The sequence below is a fragment of the Amyelois transitella genome, chromosome Z, assembly GCF_032362555.1.
Source record: "Amyelois transitella isolate CPQ chromosome Z, ilAmyTran1.1, whole genome shotgun sequence".
NCBI lineage: Eukaryota > Metazoa > Arthropoda > Insecta > Lepidoptera > Pyralidae > Amyelois > Amyelois transitella.
This window is the reverse complement of record NC_083535.1, coordinates 8,708,809-8,728,166: the sequence shown is the minus strand read 5'-3', so window position 1 is coordinate 8,728,166 and position 19,358 is coordinate 8,708,809. Positions and strand designations below refer to the sequence as shown.

At 32.4% G+C, this 19,358-nt stretch overlaps 1 protein-coding gene across 1 annotated transcript in view; it reads right to left on the bottom strand.

Annotated features, from left to right (window-relative positions):
- Positions 1-2,969: 2,969 nt before the first annotated feature.
- Positions 2,970-19,358, bottom strand: part of LOC106133852 (glutamate receptor 1) — a 56,485-nt gene continuing 40,096 nt past the window's right edge. Inside the window, exons 7-18 of the mRNA XM_013333698.2 lie at positions 18,273-18,479; positions 17,803-17,910; positions 16,571-16,793; positions 16,274-16,362; positions 12,996-13,163; positions 12,035-12,166; positions 11,743-11,831; positions 8,765-8,921; positions 8,032-8,210; positions 5,053-5,167; positions 3,827-4,093; positions 2,970-3,093 (exon numbers count right to left, since the gene is read on the bottom strand). Of these exons, the coding sequence (XP_013189152.2) occupies positions 3,028-3,093; positions 3,827-4,093; positions 5,053-5,167; positions 8,032-8,210; positions 8,765-8,921; positions 11,743-11,831; positions 12,035-12,166; positions 12,996-13,163; positions 16,274-16,362; positions 16,571-16,793; positions 17,803-17,910; positions 18,273-18,479 (1,800 nt within the window). The 3' untranslated portion in view covers positions 2,970-3,027. The remainder of the gene's footprint in view (positions 3,094-3,826; positions 4,094-5,052; positions 5,168-8,031; positions 8,211-8,764; positions 8,922-11,742; positions 11,832-12,034; positions 12,167-12,995; positions 13,164-16,273; positions 16,363-16,570; positions 16,794-17,802; positions 17,911-18,272; positions 18,480-19,358) is intronic.

The following is a 19,358-nucleotide window of genomic DNA, read 5'->3' as shown; positions in this document are numbered from 1 at the left end:
GGTAAAACAAAATATGATAAACTATTGATAAGATTTCAATAATAAAATCCATTAATTGCTAGCTTACATCTCTAAGAAAAAACGTTATACAGTTACATATCTATCCAGCCATTCTAGTTTTTTTTAAGTTACATTTTAAGTACGATCCACAACAAATAAAAATGTTTTATTATTGAACGACACTTAATGGAACTATTATAAAGAAAATGTAGATAATAATTTATATCTCCACAGGACTCTCACAAAATGTTGTGTATGTTTACATTTTTTATCGTTGCATTTTTTGTTATAACTGGAATTTTAATATTGGTGCAGAAATTTTTAATGTAAATGCAATGTAACATTTTACCTTGTGGTGGATTAAACATCGTTATGTACGTTGAAATATATTTTAATTTGTTGAGGATAACACTAATTGTTGTTATTATTATTTCTCGCTCTTATTATTAACGCTCATATTATTATATCTACCAATTATAGCTTACAAAAATCCTTTATAAGTTGTAAGGGTATTTTTTAAACATGGTATTAAAAGTTTTAAAGGATATTTAAATGCTTCCATATTAGTTTATTTGCGAAGAAAAATATGTACTGTGCTGGCTCACTTTTTTGAACCTCTATGGTTTAGATTTTAAAATCTGTATTAATTGGGAGATCCGAGATTTTTTTCCTACTTTTTTTCATTAATTTAATAATAACCATAAAAATTCTGAAGAATTAGGATTGGATTCAGGTTATAACATAAATTTTCTATACTTATACCATGAAACTGAAAACGCTTAATAAAAAAAACAAGGTATTTCTTTACTTTATATTACCTAATAACGATTTAAGTACTACATTACTTAAGCATTACATATATTATAGTAACATGAATTTATGTGGGTAAAAACTTTTTATAACAATTATTATATCTTGATATTAGTTACTGTAATATAACTAATAAACAATTTTTTATTAACATGCAAAAAATTTGGTACCAAAGAGTAGACAAATTAATTCAAATCTCTTCATTAACATATTCTTCGATAATTAGTTATAAAACTACTAGGTAGGTTATAACAAGTTATTTCTTCATAATAAAATAAATAAAAATATTATTAACAGAATAAATATTGGTTGAGTAGAATTAAAGTTACTCCGAAAAAAAAAATATCAGTGATATAACTATATAACTTTTTTTTACCTATTTATAAACTGTATAAAATACAATAGTATTATCATGAACAGTGATTATGTATTGCTTAATGTTTTGCGACGGAAGACATCGATTCCTTCATTGGAAGCAGTACTAAAAAAGATCTCTATAGTTCATCCAAAGTCTGTATTATTGTTGAAAATGTTACTAATAATACTTATACTTTTAATGTCAAAAAAGCAGTCGTTGACTGGATTATGATATGGAAAATATTGCTATAATAGCAAAAAATTTTGAAACGATTTTAATGTAAACAGTTTTGTTTTAATTTATCAAATATTGATTATATTTGCATTGTTACAGTACCTAGTTATATTGTTTTGGCACATTTCACGTTGGTCTGTGAGCATAGGTTTTAAAATATCAAGTCAAAAAGGCATTTTAAAGCGGCAGTTTTGAATATATTTTCAATCCTAAGTTAACAATAAGTTATAGAATTAAGATTGTATATTCATATGGAAGAAGATTAAGATATAAAGTTTTAAAGATGTTATTTGAATTTAATCACATTTCTAGAGAGTGCCTTTATAAAAATCTCAAAGGTGCATCTTAAATAGATTACTTCAGAAGTAATATTATTCCTTCCCTATCAAAAATCAGTAACGAACAACAAATTTTAATCTAATGGTTATTCTATATCCTAGCATATTGATATCTTATTTAATTTTTTTTAACTTATTTGAACTTACAATTTCAAAGTTTTTTTCTGATTCCGCAAATAATTTTAGTTATTAGTAATTTTTATAAATGAAAGTTATTATTTTGGTTTAATTCTCAGTAACTACAAAAACAAAGTTTTGTTCTGATACAGAAAAATTGTTTTATATTTATCATAAAAGAAAGTTTATAATTTACCATTACGATGATTTATATATTATCAGCATTTTATCATAAAATTAATATATAATAATTATTTAATGTTCAAAATTCAAACGGTTTATTTAACTTTACTATATAAATAACTTTATTTAACAATTGATCAAAAAAGAAATCAACAGTAACTATAGACGAATGATTTTTTATAAAACTTTAACAAACATCAAATATTGTTATAAATTTTAAATTACAAATATGTAACCTTTTTTAATACAAGGTTTGTTTCAAGTTTCTACATATTGTGATTGATTATAATTGTAAGCTAGTATAATCAAACGTAATCGTCTTAATACCTTGCAATTATGTATAATTTCTAATCATAAAAATTAGTAATACCTACATTTCATCACCACACTATGCTTTCTTAAAACAATTTATGGTAACGTCTACAAATTAAACAGCGACAAAGATTTTTTCTTATTATGATACCGCTATTTCAATTCCCTTGGCTGAGACTTCCTCTAAAGTGCATTTTTATGTAGTTTTTAAGTAGATTTCTATATAAAAAAAAAAAAAATTTGCTTTTGTATAACACCCCGATATCCGCATCCACTTTTTTCCTGTTACTTATAAAATATTGTTACACCACCTCTAAGAAGGTACGTACACTATGTTCGTACGCTGTTATCAGGTATTCTAAACATTTTGACCTGTGTTCTTGCGTCAATCAAATTTTATATGTAAGTAAGTAAGCTAAGTCCAGGAAATACTAACGCAATTTTTAAATATTTAAAAAACAAATACAAATAAATTTCTAATTGAACCAAATTATATGTTTATCAAGAATGCCGTTTAACTATCAAACTAAATTAACAATAATAATTAAATTGAATAAAAAAACGGCAATTTTTATTACAAAAAAGTATAAAACACTAAAGCTGATAGAGATCGACATTGTTTGGCTTCGAAATGGACGACCGGCGCACATTTGCACCGCCGCCCTTCTCCGAAGATCAGACATGAGTGTAACTCGCGTGAACAGCATCCTCTTGGGATATTTGAGTGGCCGATGTGAAGTACTGGAAGATAAATAAAATATGGATTAACAATCCATCGCATATTAATTTTATTAAATAATTTAAGTGTTTTAGTGCTCTGATGTTTGGTGTTTGATATGAAAAAGGGTATAAAAATGTGTTAAAAATATTTTTATTACTTTTGGTAAGTGATATTATTTATCTTTTATTTATAGTCCTTTAGGCTAAAAAGTCAATTTATTTTTATTTTTAATTTGAATGCGGTTAAAGTGAACAAATGGTGAGTTTGAATTCATAGGGATTGTGTTGTAGTAAATTAAAAGGAATCGCTTCGGTTGAATATATGTGATTTTAGGAAATAAATCTGAGTATCAGGTTGGTCAAGGATGGTGCATAGATAGCCGTTTCGAGTCATGCTTTGATTCGAAGTAAATTTTCTTACAACTTACGTACTAATTAGCATTAATAAATCTTCCGATGAACATGTCCCAACACGTCTCTTCCTATGAGGAATTCATTGTACTATAATAAAGAACAAAAATAAACCTTATAAAAAAGTTTAGATTATTTTCTGACAAAAAATTATCTCATAAATAAAAATAAGTAGGTACGTAAAGGTAAAATAACAATTTTTAACTCCAAATTAATCAGCGCATTAAATGAACAGTTTGCTAAAAGTAATTTTACATTTAAATTTTAAAAATTATCACCCATCCCACGCGGATGCTAGTACATATGTATGTTTTGAATATAAACTTGTAAAGTAAATACTGACCCCAGCAAAAGCCGCCCCGTTCCAACCCAGCCGGTCATGGTCTCTTTGCGGGGTATGTTGCGGTGGCGTCTTCCTATCAGTTCTCGATGCCATGCGGGCTTTAGCTCGAAGGGCAGCTCGTAATGGCACGTTAGCTCGAGCTGCTTCAGCTCTTCCATGCTGGCAGAACTCCAGCAAAGCCACGCCAAGAGCTAGAGCTAAACCACCGACGAGTACGTAGAATATACCAGCAACTTGACCCAATGTCATCTCGGTAATAGATATTTCCTGAAATGGGAAATAAGTTGGGTTACGTGTGACAAATTTTTTGGCAACGGCTTTAGTCCCGGATGCATCCTTACCACTCTGGTGAGGAGCCCGGAGTATACCTTTGATCATGGATCCTGGATTGGGTGAGTCAAGTTTTTACACGAAGCGACTCCCATCTGACCTTCGCAACCTTTACAGGAGAACATGTAATGGATCGATTATGGCTACACATCCAGTTGCGTGAATGTACAGGTTTTCTCACGATGTTTTTTTACCTCCTCTAGAGAGCACATTTCCTATTGCCTTTTATTTTTTAGATACAGTCCCCTGCGCAGAAAATGTGACCAACAGTTCATTAAAAGTATATGCGAACAAAACCCTATTGGTTCAAGTGTCTCTGCTGTGAAATATAAACAATAATAAAATTTAAACTCATTCTTCTTGTTTAATTATGATTATGAGCGACAAATTCTAACAATAAATAAATAATGATATCGGTCATCAATTTTAGTTAAACACTAGCTGTGCCCGCGACTTCGTCCGCGTGGAATAGTTATTTTAGGCATCATTGAAGCCCTCAAGGATGAATAATTTCCCCCGTCTTTTTCACATTTTCCATCATTTCTTTGCTCCTTATAGTTGCAGCTTGATGTTGTATAGCCTAAAGCCTTCCTCGATAAATGGTCCATTAAAGGCAAAAAGAATTTTTCAATTCCAACCAATCGTTTCTGAGATTAGCGCGTTCAAACAAACGAACCCTTCAGCTTTATAATATTAGTTAAACATATCGATGTTTTATCTAATTCAATTACGCGTAACACCGAAAATGCCAATTTTATCAATCAATAAATAAGAGTGTGGAACCCTCCCAGTCCAGAAACAGAAACAGCAGTCAAGGGTGCGACCGGGTGCCCAAAAAGATAAGAGAGATAGGTTAAAAAGTCAAACCCGAAAATGAATTGAAAAACAATGCTCACCTCATCTTTGCTTAACTCGCAGTCAGGTTTTTTGCTGTTCAAAACCCATTTTCGCCAGAGCTTAGCAATAACGCCTTCCTTTTTCAGGCTCACCAGTGCTAAGTTTATTCCTTCTCTGAAATAGAAATTTAAAAAATACATAAATTTTTCAATGAATACGTGGTTGTGCCAGCTTATTTCGTTTACTAATATAATGGTAAAATTATATTGTCCAAGTAATCACGATTCTTTGTGGATACTGCCAAGTGAAACGTATCTATACGTATAGATATATAGATTCATAGGTACTTCGTTTCCCATGTGCTTGTAGCTCACGTTAAGCGTTTTTGGGTTGAAATAAGAAAATTTATTAACAGAAAAAAAAGACTTTGCATTCTAAATAGTGTACTAGCAACAATAAGTGATTACTTACATTCGCATCATAGAAGTAGGTATATTTCAGTTCAAAGCCATGTTGGAAAAAAAATATATATAATTCGAAAAAGAGGCTAAAAGTAGAATGATGTGATCTCTACTTACACATCAGGGTATGAAGTATAAGTGATAATAGTATGTATGGTTTATAAATGCTTTTTTCTAAATGTAGAATTCATCAAAACTTAAGTTCGTTATATCCACAACGGGATCGAGTATAAATTCCAAGCGCTGGTTCAACTGACTGGTACCTTGTGAATTTACGACTTTTCAGTATTCTGCCGGGAATTACCGCATACAGGCTCGATTTCGCCAGATAGCACCACTCTAGTGAAAATTTACGTTGCTATTCTACCAGCTACCACTACACCAATATGTGATCTCTTTTATTTGCAACTGCGATGAATGAGTATTCCTATATTTTTGAAGTAAAATAACTAAAGTGTATGAAATAACAGAAGATATGTAGTAACGGTCATGTCTCTTTCTCTATCCCTTCAATTGTTTCGTTAGGATTTCATATATAATATAACATACAATCACGTCTATATCCCTTGCGAGGTAGACAGAGCCAACAGTCTTGAAAAAACTGAGAGGTCATGTTCAGCTGTTGAGCTAAATGATGGAAATGGGATTCAAATAGTGAGAGGTTGCTAGCCTATTGCCTACAAAAAAAAAAACTTACTAGTAAAATCCCATGTTATTAAGCGTTTCCCTTAGTCGCCTTTTACGAAATCCATGGGAAAAATATGCAGTAGTCCTATTCTCTAGTGCCGGGAACCACAAGGCAAAGCTATTCATCGATTCCTACTTTCTGACTGTTCACGCAGATTTATATGTTTTGTATCTGTTCGAGTATTAATTTCTAATTAAAAATCTACATGAAAATTCCTACATTTCAAAGATAATGCATTTCATTTGGAATATCACGTAAATTAGTTTTTATTTCCTTATAATCATTTATTCATTAAATTTTTACATTTCGCCATTGATATGATTGCCGTATTTCTTTCGTTGTTGTTACGTGGAAATAAGTAATTTACTAAATGTGTTTTCTTTTTCAAACAAATACCTTTCGATAAATATCATGCAAATTTTTTTGGAAACAAAAAGGTTATAAACTTGCAGATTAAACGCAAATCAAAGCTATTCAATACCGCCGTTGGGAAATCTAGGCCATTAGTATTAAGACCCGTAAATTATCCGTAAAATACGAGATCCGAAAAGGCTCCCAGAAGACTATAAAAGGTGGTACTTTTCTCAAACCGCCCCTTTATAAGCCTGTCGGGAAACGATCATGAATTTGATGGTTATCTCAATTTTACCACACATTTTATAAATACTGAAACCACGGTACCGTGATAAACTTAAAATATATCATCATACAATATTATAAATACCTTGTATATATAATGAATTTAGATGAAAGTTTAAGATGCTACCTAAAGATTATTGAGTACCACATTATTAGAGACGATGTCCATTTTTTCAGGCTATCTTAGTCCTAGTGTTGGTATAGCTACCGAAAATCAAATTTGTTGTTGATTGCAATAAGATTGAGGTTATTGGAGAAGTTGCAGGTTTTTCTCAAAAAGAGTGAGATCTTTGGGTGAGAGAGAGTGACATTGGTCTTGCGGCAAAGGCAATCTTTTTATCGTAATGGTTGTCAAACGGTTGCGCTAGTTTAGGTTTCAACCGGACTTCTCCCCATGAAGGACGCAACCGGGACAAAGGCACGAAGGTTGAATATAATAAAAAACTCATTATCACAAAACGCCTTCAACCCACATAAGATAGGAATCTCAACAGCAGTAAAATGTTAAATACAATTCCATAATTGCATTCTGCACTCAAGATCTACTTTTATTACCACACGGTCGAAGCAGAGCTGGGTTTTATCGTCCTAATTCACGCTCGTAAAGCAATCTTCACTTACACTGTAAAAAATATTTGTTGCGAATATTTTTACTACATAAAAAGAGGGCAATACCAAATCAACTTTAAAAATATGTGAACCACCAATTTTTGTATTAAATTGCAATTTTTAGTTGAAAGAAGAAGCTTTTTACGTATACCACCTACCTTTTCTTTTATTTATGTGTAAAATTTATTTTTATAAGTTATTCGCTCCAAATCGGACTCCTTCATTATTTGGACGGCCGACTTATAACCTCTGTTACCTATCGCGTCGAGATAACCATAGTTTAAGGGCATCACTCCTTTCCTTTGCACATCTAGGTACCTAAGTATATTCCAGGTTACCGTGATGTACAAATAAGTGTAGGTAATGGCTGACCGAGGGTCACCGTCCACGTGCATCCTGTGCACCGGCGATGAAGTACGAGCAGGTATGTTGTATACCTTTAAAGCTCTTTGCAAAAGTAGTCTTCGATCTTTTACTGTAAAGCATTAGGTGACGATGCGTAATCTGTGCGCGCGATAGAGTCAGACTGCAGACGACTTCTGACCTATCAGACACATATATCACTTACAGGAGTATCTAACTCCCACCTAATTCTAAATATAAATAAAAATATGTCATAATATTTATTATTGGAGACTTACCTTAATGGTGATCCTTTGGCCGTAGCAATAGCCAGGTCAACGTGTTTATAGCGGCACGTTCGAGATACCGAATTGCATCCAACCTGACCATCCTTTTCTAGGGGATATTGAACCAGAGTCATTTCGCCCCCATACATCGGTTGATCCTTGATCATGTTATTCCATCCATTGTATGGACTCTTAAATAAGTATAAGTTTGTAATAAATGTTAACTGAATGTGAAATATCGATTAATCATATCGCACAAATAAATAAAAATAAGTAGGTAAAGTGTTGTTTAAAGATAAAATAAATATAACTCTTATTAAATTTTTTAATACAGTCACCGGCTGAAAACCTTCCCCCTACGGTTTTGGTTGTATATACGTGGGGTCAGATTTTCTTGCCGTTATTTCTATTAATAAATCATTAACTATACATAAAATATACAAATAAAAAGATAAAAATGCTATGATTATTTTTTAGTGTCTAAAATAATTTGATAATTTGTTAGTATGGATTTAATTCTATAATAATACGAAAATTTGTCAGCGATATACTGGATCTCCACACTTAAAATTATGCTATCTGCTGCTATTATGCCTCTTTAAAAATAACAATAAATTTAAACTAAACTTTTTTCTTTTTTCTCTCAGGATACCTTTGAAATTGAAATGTGCAGTCGCTGTAGCATTATCACTTCCTTAAACTATAGGTTGTTACCTGATCTTTGTAATAGGGCATAGGCTCTTACTTCTGAGTGGCTAAGGCCTGTAGGATAACCAGTTGACTGAGTCGGTTCAGCGATTCTCTCCACGATCAGGTAAGCTGCGAGGTTGGCGGTGTAGGAACACACCAATATTAAGGCAAAGAACCACCATACAGTACCAACAATTCTTCCTGAGAGGGACCTGGAAAAAAAATTGTTTTAAAGTAAGTTCGTCTAATATTTAGATTACCCAAAACCGACGAGCTTGCATGAAGAGATTCATCTGGATGAAGCGAAAAAATCTTAGGTATGCAGGGATCGTGGCAAGTGAAAAAATGTAGTCTCTGCTTACCCATCCGGGAAAGAGGCATTTTTATGTGTGCATATAAGTTCGTCTAGAGCACAATTGCACTTTGGATTCAAATTAAAGCAGAGAAAAGTGGGTTGCAATCTTGATTATGGTATACCTCATTTCGTGCCTTGCATGTTTTAACAGTGCTCAGTAAAACCTGTACGATGCCTTCTAGATTACGTCCGTGCCTCCGCCCGTGTAAAAAATAATCAATTTGGGAAATCACTTCGAGCCTTTATACTATATTTCAAGTCTCTAGACTCAGCGGTTTGGTCTCTGCGAAGTCAGTCCATCAGTACCGGAAGAGTTTTATCAATTTAGATAGATAGATGATATCCTATCATAATGCTTCCTGAGAAAAGACTTGGTCTCCGCAAATACGATCCACCAGAGTCAATACTCAAAGAAGGCAATAACTGGTACAATATTAAATCGTTAAATTTTATTATTGTGTAGATGTTCAATATATATTTTAATATCAGTCAAATGCAAAACCTTTGCCAATACGAGGATTTCCCTCTTACCTATGCATATAACATTACTTTCCATTACTTAATATCATGCAGTTATATTTATTGACACATTTTCCTCGTGTAACGCGTAAATATATCTGCCATTACCCGACTGGGGAGAAAATACCTATAGATATGTAATTTTATTACAAGTCGAGGCGGGTTTCGGTAGACATAACAAGGTGATTATCGTTCTTCTTTTTGCCTTACATTTATACTTAGAACAATATTATAAGTGGTTATAGTCTTTTAACCATATATGATGCTTTTTGGTATGTTCTTTCAAAAGTTAGCACATGTCTCTGGCATAATTTTTTTTTAAAATACGAATACTCTGAAATTAAGTCCCTTTAAGCGACTTCTTTTGGACGCTTCGAACTCACGAAATTCTCCAACGAATGGTTTGTTTTACATAAATTGTATTCTCTAAAAAGAAAATCTAATTTAGACGCCAAAACTGCTAATTAAACTAACTTACGAAGTTTAAAAAAAAACTATAGATCACAGTTAAAACTGAGGCACTACTAAATGGCTATTAGCTTTAGAATCCGGAGGTCTGTAAGTAGATGATGGTCCCGCTTGCCACATGTCGATAATCAAATGAACCGCTTTACAGCTTCCACAAGCTCGGTAAACCTTTAAAGCTATTCGATAGTTTTATTGGTTCTGCTGGTTAATACTGAAGCTGTTATAACTTGGTTGGGAGTTAAAGTACTTTTAAATTTAATTTAAAAGTACTTTAACTGCATTGCACCTCTGTTGACCATTTTTTGATAGAAGTAAACAATATACCAGCACAAAGTTTTTTACAACTAGACATTTCGATAAAAAAATATTTTACCTCGGGTAAAAACTTGCGAAGGATGTATCGGAAATAAAAACTAGGCATTGTACTTCTAATGACCTAGTTTCCCTCTATACTAAAGTTTATTTGTTTCACAGACAAAATATGAAGCATTCTACAAATACGCCCACACTTTATAACGTGTTTATCCCTTACGGATAGGAGTTAAGAGTTTCAAGACTTAAAGGACATTTAGGCTCGAAAATGGAAATATAGGTTTTTCTTTTACATAATATAAAGTATTACGCCCAAATGCCCACGTACACATAATAACGTCTATATGCGGGGGATACAAAGTAAACAGTCTTGAAAAGTCTGAACAAGTGACAGGTTGCTAGCCAATCGCCTACACGAAGGATACCAAGTTTATTACCCTCTCCCGTACGTCAAAATATAGCCATTTATTAGTGTCAAAAAGATGAACTGCCTATGAATACACATGAGACGGTTGTATCCCCCTAGTACTCGCATTAACAATAGTTATTGCGTCCCAAGTATGCACGATTTAGTCCAAGACAATGGAATTTAATCTAGAGCGTCGTGGTGCAGTAATAGTGACCGTATTACGTACTATATCTGTTCACATTGGAACTATAATATGTTAACTTTTTTCAGTTCTTTTTCTTCTTCTTTTTTCAGCTAGTAATGATTTATTTTTATACGAGGTAATTTTGCTTGCATTGCATTAAAAAGTAAAGCTGAACGCGGACTTATCGCTAAAGCGAGCTAATTATTTAAGTGAAAGAACTCAATTTGTTGGGACGTTAATTAGTTTACAAAATATAAATAACTAGAAATTACTATTTTTTTTAGATGACGTGAACAAAGGAAAGCTTGTTTTATTCAATACAGATAAGCCAGCGAATATATGATCTTATTATGGCGCTATGTTTATACTTGAAAATTAGCTTACGAGGGCTTAATAGGGAACGACACTTGATGATACACGTAATAATGGGAAAGTCTGGTAACCACTACTTGATTGCCGTCTCGCCGCTCTATTAATTATTAGGTTTCCTTATTACTCTATTAATAAGGAAACCTAACTCAGGTTGAGTCAATATTGCGAATAAAAAGTTATTTCCTTATTTGAAATCAATATGTGTTACCGGCACCAATAACCGACAGGCTGGCAACCTGTCACTGTTTGGACCTCAATTCTATCAGTAAGCCAAACAGCTGATCGTGGCCTTTCGGTTTTTCAAGACTGTTGGCTCTGGCTCGCAAAATTGGTCCAGTATTTTAGCCATAAAACAAATATACAGTATTTATTACACGAATAATTTAACTATTGCTACTTAAATTTTTAACATACCTTGGAACAACATCGCTGCCTTGTTGCATAAATGATCCAAGAGAGAACCAAAATGAGTTCCAAATGCTGAAATCGTTGTGAAGTATTATCTGTGAATAAAAAGTTGAGAATTAGCATTAGCACATATTATAAAGTATGCACTAAAACTGAATTGAAAGTCTTTCTTTACATTCATATTGAAGCCTTAAAAATAATTGAAGACGATGCATAAACAGCAGTAGAAAATTTTCAGCTCCTTATCACTTATATTATTTTGGTACAAAATTTTCATAAAATCATATAATTTCCATACCTCGTTAGTATTACTGATTGGATGATCCAAATGAGTGTCGGAAATGGATATCGACCTCCATTCATGGGGAGAAAATCTCGAAACCAGAAACAGTACGATACTGACTGCAAAAAAGCTGAATAGAACGCACAGCTGAAAAGAAAACTCAATTTATAATCCGAATTAAATATATATTTTTTATAAGTTAAAAAATATTTCCTTTAAAACGATCAAATGCAGATCGCACCTTACACCAAGCAATAACTATTACGTTAAGTTAATTATATTCAAATAATAAACTTTACGCAAAATTTGTGCTTTGAATAGAATTGTCTATTAAATACTGGGTCTGTATATGTTCATACTGACTGATCTCATAAAATGAAATCAAATCAACAAAAATATTGCTAATTAAATATGAATAAAATTCTTCATTAAATAATCTGTACTGCAAACTAATGACTTATTGAATATATTTTTAATAATGGTAATTGATAAAAGCTAGCATTCAATTTCTATTAGAGCGTAATTGTCATTAGCTTTAAACTCGGAAATAAGCTAGAAATATGTATGATGCAAACCTGATGATTCTCAATATAAATATTATACCTCATAACCTCGGTACATTGTCAAAGCAGTTCAGCTTAGTAAACGGTAAACATTTTCTTATAGCGGTATGGTTTATCGGCGATATTTGGTTACGCCCGAGGCTTCTGGCATTATTCTAAAGTCACTTGTTATGTAGATTGAGCAGCTAACTTTTGCTCACCTACCGAACCCTACTCCTGAACACCTCAAGACATTGAAATTGAAATCTGTATTAACGAAGAACATCTTTTTATTTCGTAAAAATATGTAAATTAAAGATTTTTAACTTGCAAACCATTATACTTCTCAATGTCCTATTTCAATTGTCTGATGAGAAACTTGTTTTATTATTAGTCTGTCCTCTAAGTAGAAAAGTACACATTAAATCACTCACCCAAATTTCCTTAGAAAGAGGTCTTAGGAAGCTAAAAGTGTCAGAAAGTTGTTTAGGAGTCTTTGTGTTTGTGATTGGAGTGTCGATCGATAGGAATGGTTCACTGAAGTCGACTAATTTTTCTCTCTCCGGGGTTACGGCTAGTGGCCCCAGGGCTATGTCCGCGTCCTACAAAATAAATTCAATTTGAGGAGCGAAGTTTTATCATAGATTAAAATATCTACGAATATTTTGTCTAGACTGCAGTTGCGAAAACATGTACTGATTATCAATTTAAATATTACAAGATGATGAAGATAGTGTGATATACTTCTCACTTCGAAATACAAAAATACAAAGGTTAATTTAAAATTTGAAATATTGTATAATTGATTGATAATTTCGATACTCTTCTACGCTAATAATAACTTTATAGCAATTTCATCCAAACAAATAATAAAAACCCAAAAAGTTTGTAACTTAATAATATAAGGCAGAAAGCCGAATGACGGTCCCAAACTAAAAAGTTTTAAGTATAAAATGGGCTCACACAAAGTCTTCTAAAGACAAAGATATTAAGGAACCTTCGCAAGATATTAGATTTACCGTCAAATTTCATCGCGAAGTTAAAGCGAACGAGTGTTTGACGGCCGGGCCGAGTAAATCTTTTGTAACTACAATGAATCGACTGAAACTCTATATGTAAACAAATGTCGGTAATATTCTATATGTAGAAAAAACAAATCTATGAAATGACCTAAATACGAGTACACTAGCGACTTGAGACCATCCATCATTGTAGATATTTCCATATGCGATATGAATAAAATCTATGCAATCCGATTTGTACAAAAATCACCAATTGATGCTTTGAATAAGACATGCAAAAGTAATAAATAGAAAGTTTGTAATTCGTAAAAAGAACTTTTTGTTATAGATTAGATTTTCATAATATCAACCAATAATTACAATGAGATAAAATACATACCTATATGTAGTTTAAAAGGCTATTTAAAAAAAGCTTTATATTAATAAAAAGAATATGGCTTTTGTATAAAACTGATGAGCTTACTTAGGTATAATATTGGAGTAATAGGGAAAAGGTATGCACGGCATGCGTGCCAAATGTATACATGTAAATAATCTCTGATTTTTCATCTAGATAAGAGGCGTGATCATATCGTAGATTTTTTTAGATTCTTAACATACAATAGCACAGTTCAACTCTGCTAGAGAATAACACGGAAAATCGATGGAATCGAGTTATTATCAGACTAGTCCGTATTATCAGAGGTTAGCGTCATGTGTTCCGAAGTTGAAGTGAATTCCCGTAGTACTCCGGTTACCTTTGTTCTTGGCTCTTTATTGCTGAAACTGAGTGGCGTTGCCGTGACTTTGGTTATACGATACACTGATCGACGGACTGTGTAGGTAAAATTTTTCCTAGTTTCTCATTATTTTTTATATAAAAACTAGGATAGAAAAATTCGCTACAGTCTTATAATCTGAATCTGATTAATAGTTCCTATTTCTTAGCTGCAATGATAGTATAATGTAAATTTAGCATATTACACCGAACGTTGGTTCAATACAGAAACGATTTTATCTTAACTGGGTAAATTTGAAATTAGCTAAGCGTGACAACACACAGACAATAATAACAGAAATATATTTTACATTAACAAATTCAAGCAAAAAATCTGCATATAAAGTATTGGTGCAAATAAAAAGAATAGTATTGCCGTCGCCAGTATCAATAACATTTGTCAAAAAGAAAATTGAAAATTCTATCTAGTTTCGGTAAATCGCTTTTATAAAGTTTACTTTACACCACCGAGATTGAATCCAAACAGTAAGTCTACTATCTGACATGGCACGTTCTCGGAAAAACATACAAGTCGCAATAAACTGCATTATTTTATCTTCCCGGATAAATCCTTCTAAGCAAACTTCACTCGAAAGTGTGGAAAGTAATGGAATAAAATTTCTCCTCTTGCATACGTTACTTGTTTTAAGACTGCTACTATTTTAAATGAATTTTGGAAAAATATTTTTTAATCCAAGGGGCATACATGTCAAATTTCAGTTTCCAAGTCTAGTGGTTTTGGCTTTCGTTTTGGTTAACTGCAAATCACATAGTAAAGCAACTGAATTGTCTATAATCAATCGATTTTTAGTTTCTGAGAAGGACGCAAAATTAGTAACATTTTGGATTTAAATATTAATCGATCGTCCTAAAGCCAATATTTCATCTTCATTAGATTAAGCCATTTACGAACATTCGAACAGGTTGAGTCAGTTTCCTCGAATATGCTATGATAATCCCCCTCTTACTCATGGACTATTTAATGCGCTCGCTTCAATTTGAGCCGGTTGTTATAATATCCCCATAAATCCGGTTAGATGCTCAATCCGAACGGCTGAGTCAAATTCAATGAAATAGTATATAACAAATTTACGGTACGCAGTTCAAAGTTCATGAAACTAGACAACTTAACTAACAGATAAATAATTTAGGTCCGATATACTGTTCAATTGACGACCTTTTATTGTACTGGCGACTGGTGGTTGGTTGGTGAAGTGAAAAATTTTTAAAGAAACTGATTGAGTGTCTTGGGCTGCATGTAAATATGTTAACAGTCAATTCATCATGAAGTATGTTCTTTTCAACATAGGTGACAATTTCACCAGAAGTTCAATATACATATGTCAAACGACTGCATATTTTTAATATTTGTTTCTATAGTTTGGTCACGCTTCAAGTTCGTTTGTCAAAACTACTGACTAAAAATTAAAGCCTTTTCACAGTTTATAGTTAAAAGACTAACTTAAAACTTGGTATGTTTTATATGCATGTCCTAAGAACCTGAGATATTATCGAAAGCAATTCTACGAGTACTAAGTTCGCAAGTAAAAGTTAGTACTGAGTAGATTAAGTCATCCATCGACAAGTCACACGATTCGCAAATATATTCGGATGAGTAAAGGGCTGGACTAGCCATGAAACTTTTAACTATTAAATTGATTTGAACTTATAAAATATCTCAAAATGTTATAATAGACGTTTTTAAAATCTACCTATGTGTGTTCGAGTTTTCTCAACTTACGTTCCAAACATCTTTTTGGATTGCTTAGTATTTTAGAGTACTTAGTACACTTCTGTAACTATCTTTATTATTCATTGACCGAGCAAGAGAAGCCAGTAACATTCACTTAAATAAAAATAATTAAAAACTTCGTGGCTCAAAATGAACACATAAATAGATATCAAATTTAAAACAAAAATATCAACTACTTACCTTTCTGACGATTTCACTTATCAATTCAGACAAACTTTCCAACCGCTTTTCTGTTCCATACTTGATATCTTTTACAACGCGTAATTCATCTACAAAAAATGTCACGACAAGATAAGACATTCAGATAAATCAATTGCATGTAAGCAGTTGATACTGATAATATTTGTAGACATAGTAAAGAAAAAAACATGGTGATAAGTACAAATAAGGTCAAGAAATAAACACTCACCCAGGTCTATCCATTTCTTCTATCCCAAGGGTAGTATTAAAATAAATAAGTATAAACCATATACTTACATTTAATACCCATCTTTTTTGCTGTCAGATCCATAAGGTCCTTACAAAAGCCGATGAGTTCGTCTTTCTGTCCATATTCACCGGGCTTTTGCATCATATATGGCTCTTGTAGCATTGTGGTCACTATGTATGTTTTGTTGGTTTCATATGAAGCCGGAGATCGTAATTGTACATATTTAGGCTGTACTGGGATCAAACCGTGCATGTCTGACCATGTTGCCACCTGTAATTTGAATATTTAATCAGTTTCCTATTCAGATAAGATTTAATTAGAGAGACTTGCTTACATTTAGCAGAATATATTTTATACGAAAAAGGTCGCAATTTCACACAAAGGAGTGTCAGTGGTGAAAGCTAAGGTGCCCAGATGAGATGAGTGATGCGCATAAAGACACAGGTTCAAATCATGACTATATTTGAAATTGTTTGAATACTAACCAAAACTCTTACGGTGAGAGTAAACATCGTGAGGAAACCTGTACATTTAAACATGCATATGTAACCGTGATATGTAAAGGTTGCAGAGGTCAGATGGGATTCGCTTCGTATAAAAACCTGACCCACCAAATCCAGGCTCGGGCTCCTCTCCAAAATCGTCAGGATGTAACCAGGACTAACTCCTGGAGAAGGAAAAGATTTCATGCGAAAAGGGTTATGGTAATTAAGGGATATAAAAGCCAAATAAATGCGTCAATACAATTGCACTAATATTATATTGTCGGTTTTTACTGATAGATAAGAGATGTAGTTCATTTGGGCCTTAAATAATTATAATTCGTTTAAAAGAAAAGTTGAAACGTGATATATGACTACATTTTATTAGAAATCTTTTACTCAAGAATTTTCCATTACATGATCTGCCAAGAAAACTAGATTTCTCGAAATTTTCTAAAGCAAAAGCTCCAGGTAGCGAAAGAATGAAAAGAACTTTTAACACTTGATTTATGAACGCCCAAAAATCATTAGCCAGTTGCGGAACAAGAAACCAACTCAAAATTAATTCAAGTACTTGCACAACTAAGTTGGTATAAAGTTTTATTTATTTGATGAAAAGGAAGAGGTTTTTTCCTTACTTCCAATATTAATTTCGTTTTTTATTATGAAAGTTTGTAGATATAAAACCTATATCAATAAAAAGGACGTTTCATGGTCATTTCGAAAAAATATTTTCAAATTTTAGCAGTTCTTGAAACATTATAAGAAAATAAATAAAATTATAAGCTATTTGTTACCTTTAACATGGCGCTCTGAACAGTCATCTCTACAACCTGCAATGTGAAATTATAACGGTGGCCCTCGTCATTAAACGATATGTTTCCAGTGAGTCCTTCGATGTCAGTCTGTAAAAAAATGTCTTTAAGCTTGGATGTGGATAAAAAATTAAGTTAAATAGGAAAAAATTGTTTATGATGTGATAATATATGTTTTGTTAATATTTGAGAAGAACGATTTTATTAGTTAGCTCAAAAGACAAATATTTTTTAGGTACTTTAATACTTGAGTGAATAGTTTCAATTTAATTTATCATCATTTTAAAATTGCAAACGATGAAATTAACAAATATACCAGTAGCCTCAATACTGATCATGTGGACACAACTGAAAACACGCCATATGTTTATATGGCGTGTTTAATTCTTTAAAATAAAAACGACCCTATCTCATTTCTATTACATCATTTGTTCGAAACAAAATGAAAGTACCTTTTTGATCAACCTAGAAATCTTGTCTCCATGTTCAAAGGGCACCACCCAACTCTTCCCTGGGTTGCAGTCTATCACTTTGGTGGAGTTAGCTTGACCTGCTGCTCGTCTTAGAGCATTCCTGAATGCGTCTGGTTTCTTTCGCCATAACCTTCCCAGGGCATCCATCAGAACTTGCACTCCATCGTACATCAATGCAGTTTGAGCCTGATTAGTAATAAAAAAATAAACTGGACTTTCAAATATATTTCTTCACATTTCAAATTTTATTTTTCATTTTTTAATGGATTCAAGTTTTATATCTTTGCAAATTAACTTTGATGAAGTTAGTTTATTCCGTTGCTTCTAATACAGTCTTGCACCTTGGAAGAGGTAGTTTAATTATAAGAAACTTTTTGTTCATTTTTCCTGAGTTTCTTTTTCTATGGGGAGACGGAAAGCTGACAATTCGATATAAAGATTCATTAAAACTTTCTTAATATCTGAATAATTACCTAAACCCGTTATTTTACTTTGTACATACTTAAAAGTGGAATAAATTTTCTTACACTAAAAAAAACTTTTTCTCTAATCAACTAAGTTAAATACTGCTCAATTAACTGCTTTTTCATGTTCATAATCATCCCAGATTTAGATAATATACAATTTAAATGTATTGAACACAAACCAACTTCCATTACATTATGAAATTTATAATTTAATATTCTCTGTTCCCAACATAATATAATATCCGCAGAATATCTACATTCATCATACATTATATTCATGTTAACAACTGTGATGAGTTAACTTTACTTGGGAACAATTCCCTTGCGACTGTGAAGCCGAGGATACGAGTAAAAAGGCCTAAGTGTATTTACACGCAGATGTGAGATCATATGGAATAATAATTTATGCAGGAGAAGGAACTTAGGCTCTCATTACGAGCCCGAAGTTAGTGGATTCTGCATAAACGGGTTATTACTCTATGCCAAAGTTTCTTCGTTGAAACCATTTTTCCTCCCTTAGCAAGCTTGAAATTAAAGTTGATGTAGATTTAATAAGGACATTTCATTATTAAGTATTTTCTGACACAAGAAAATCTTT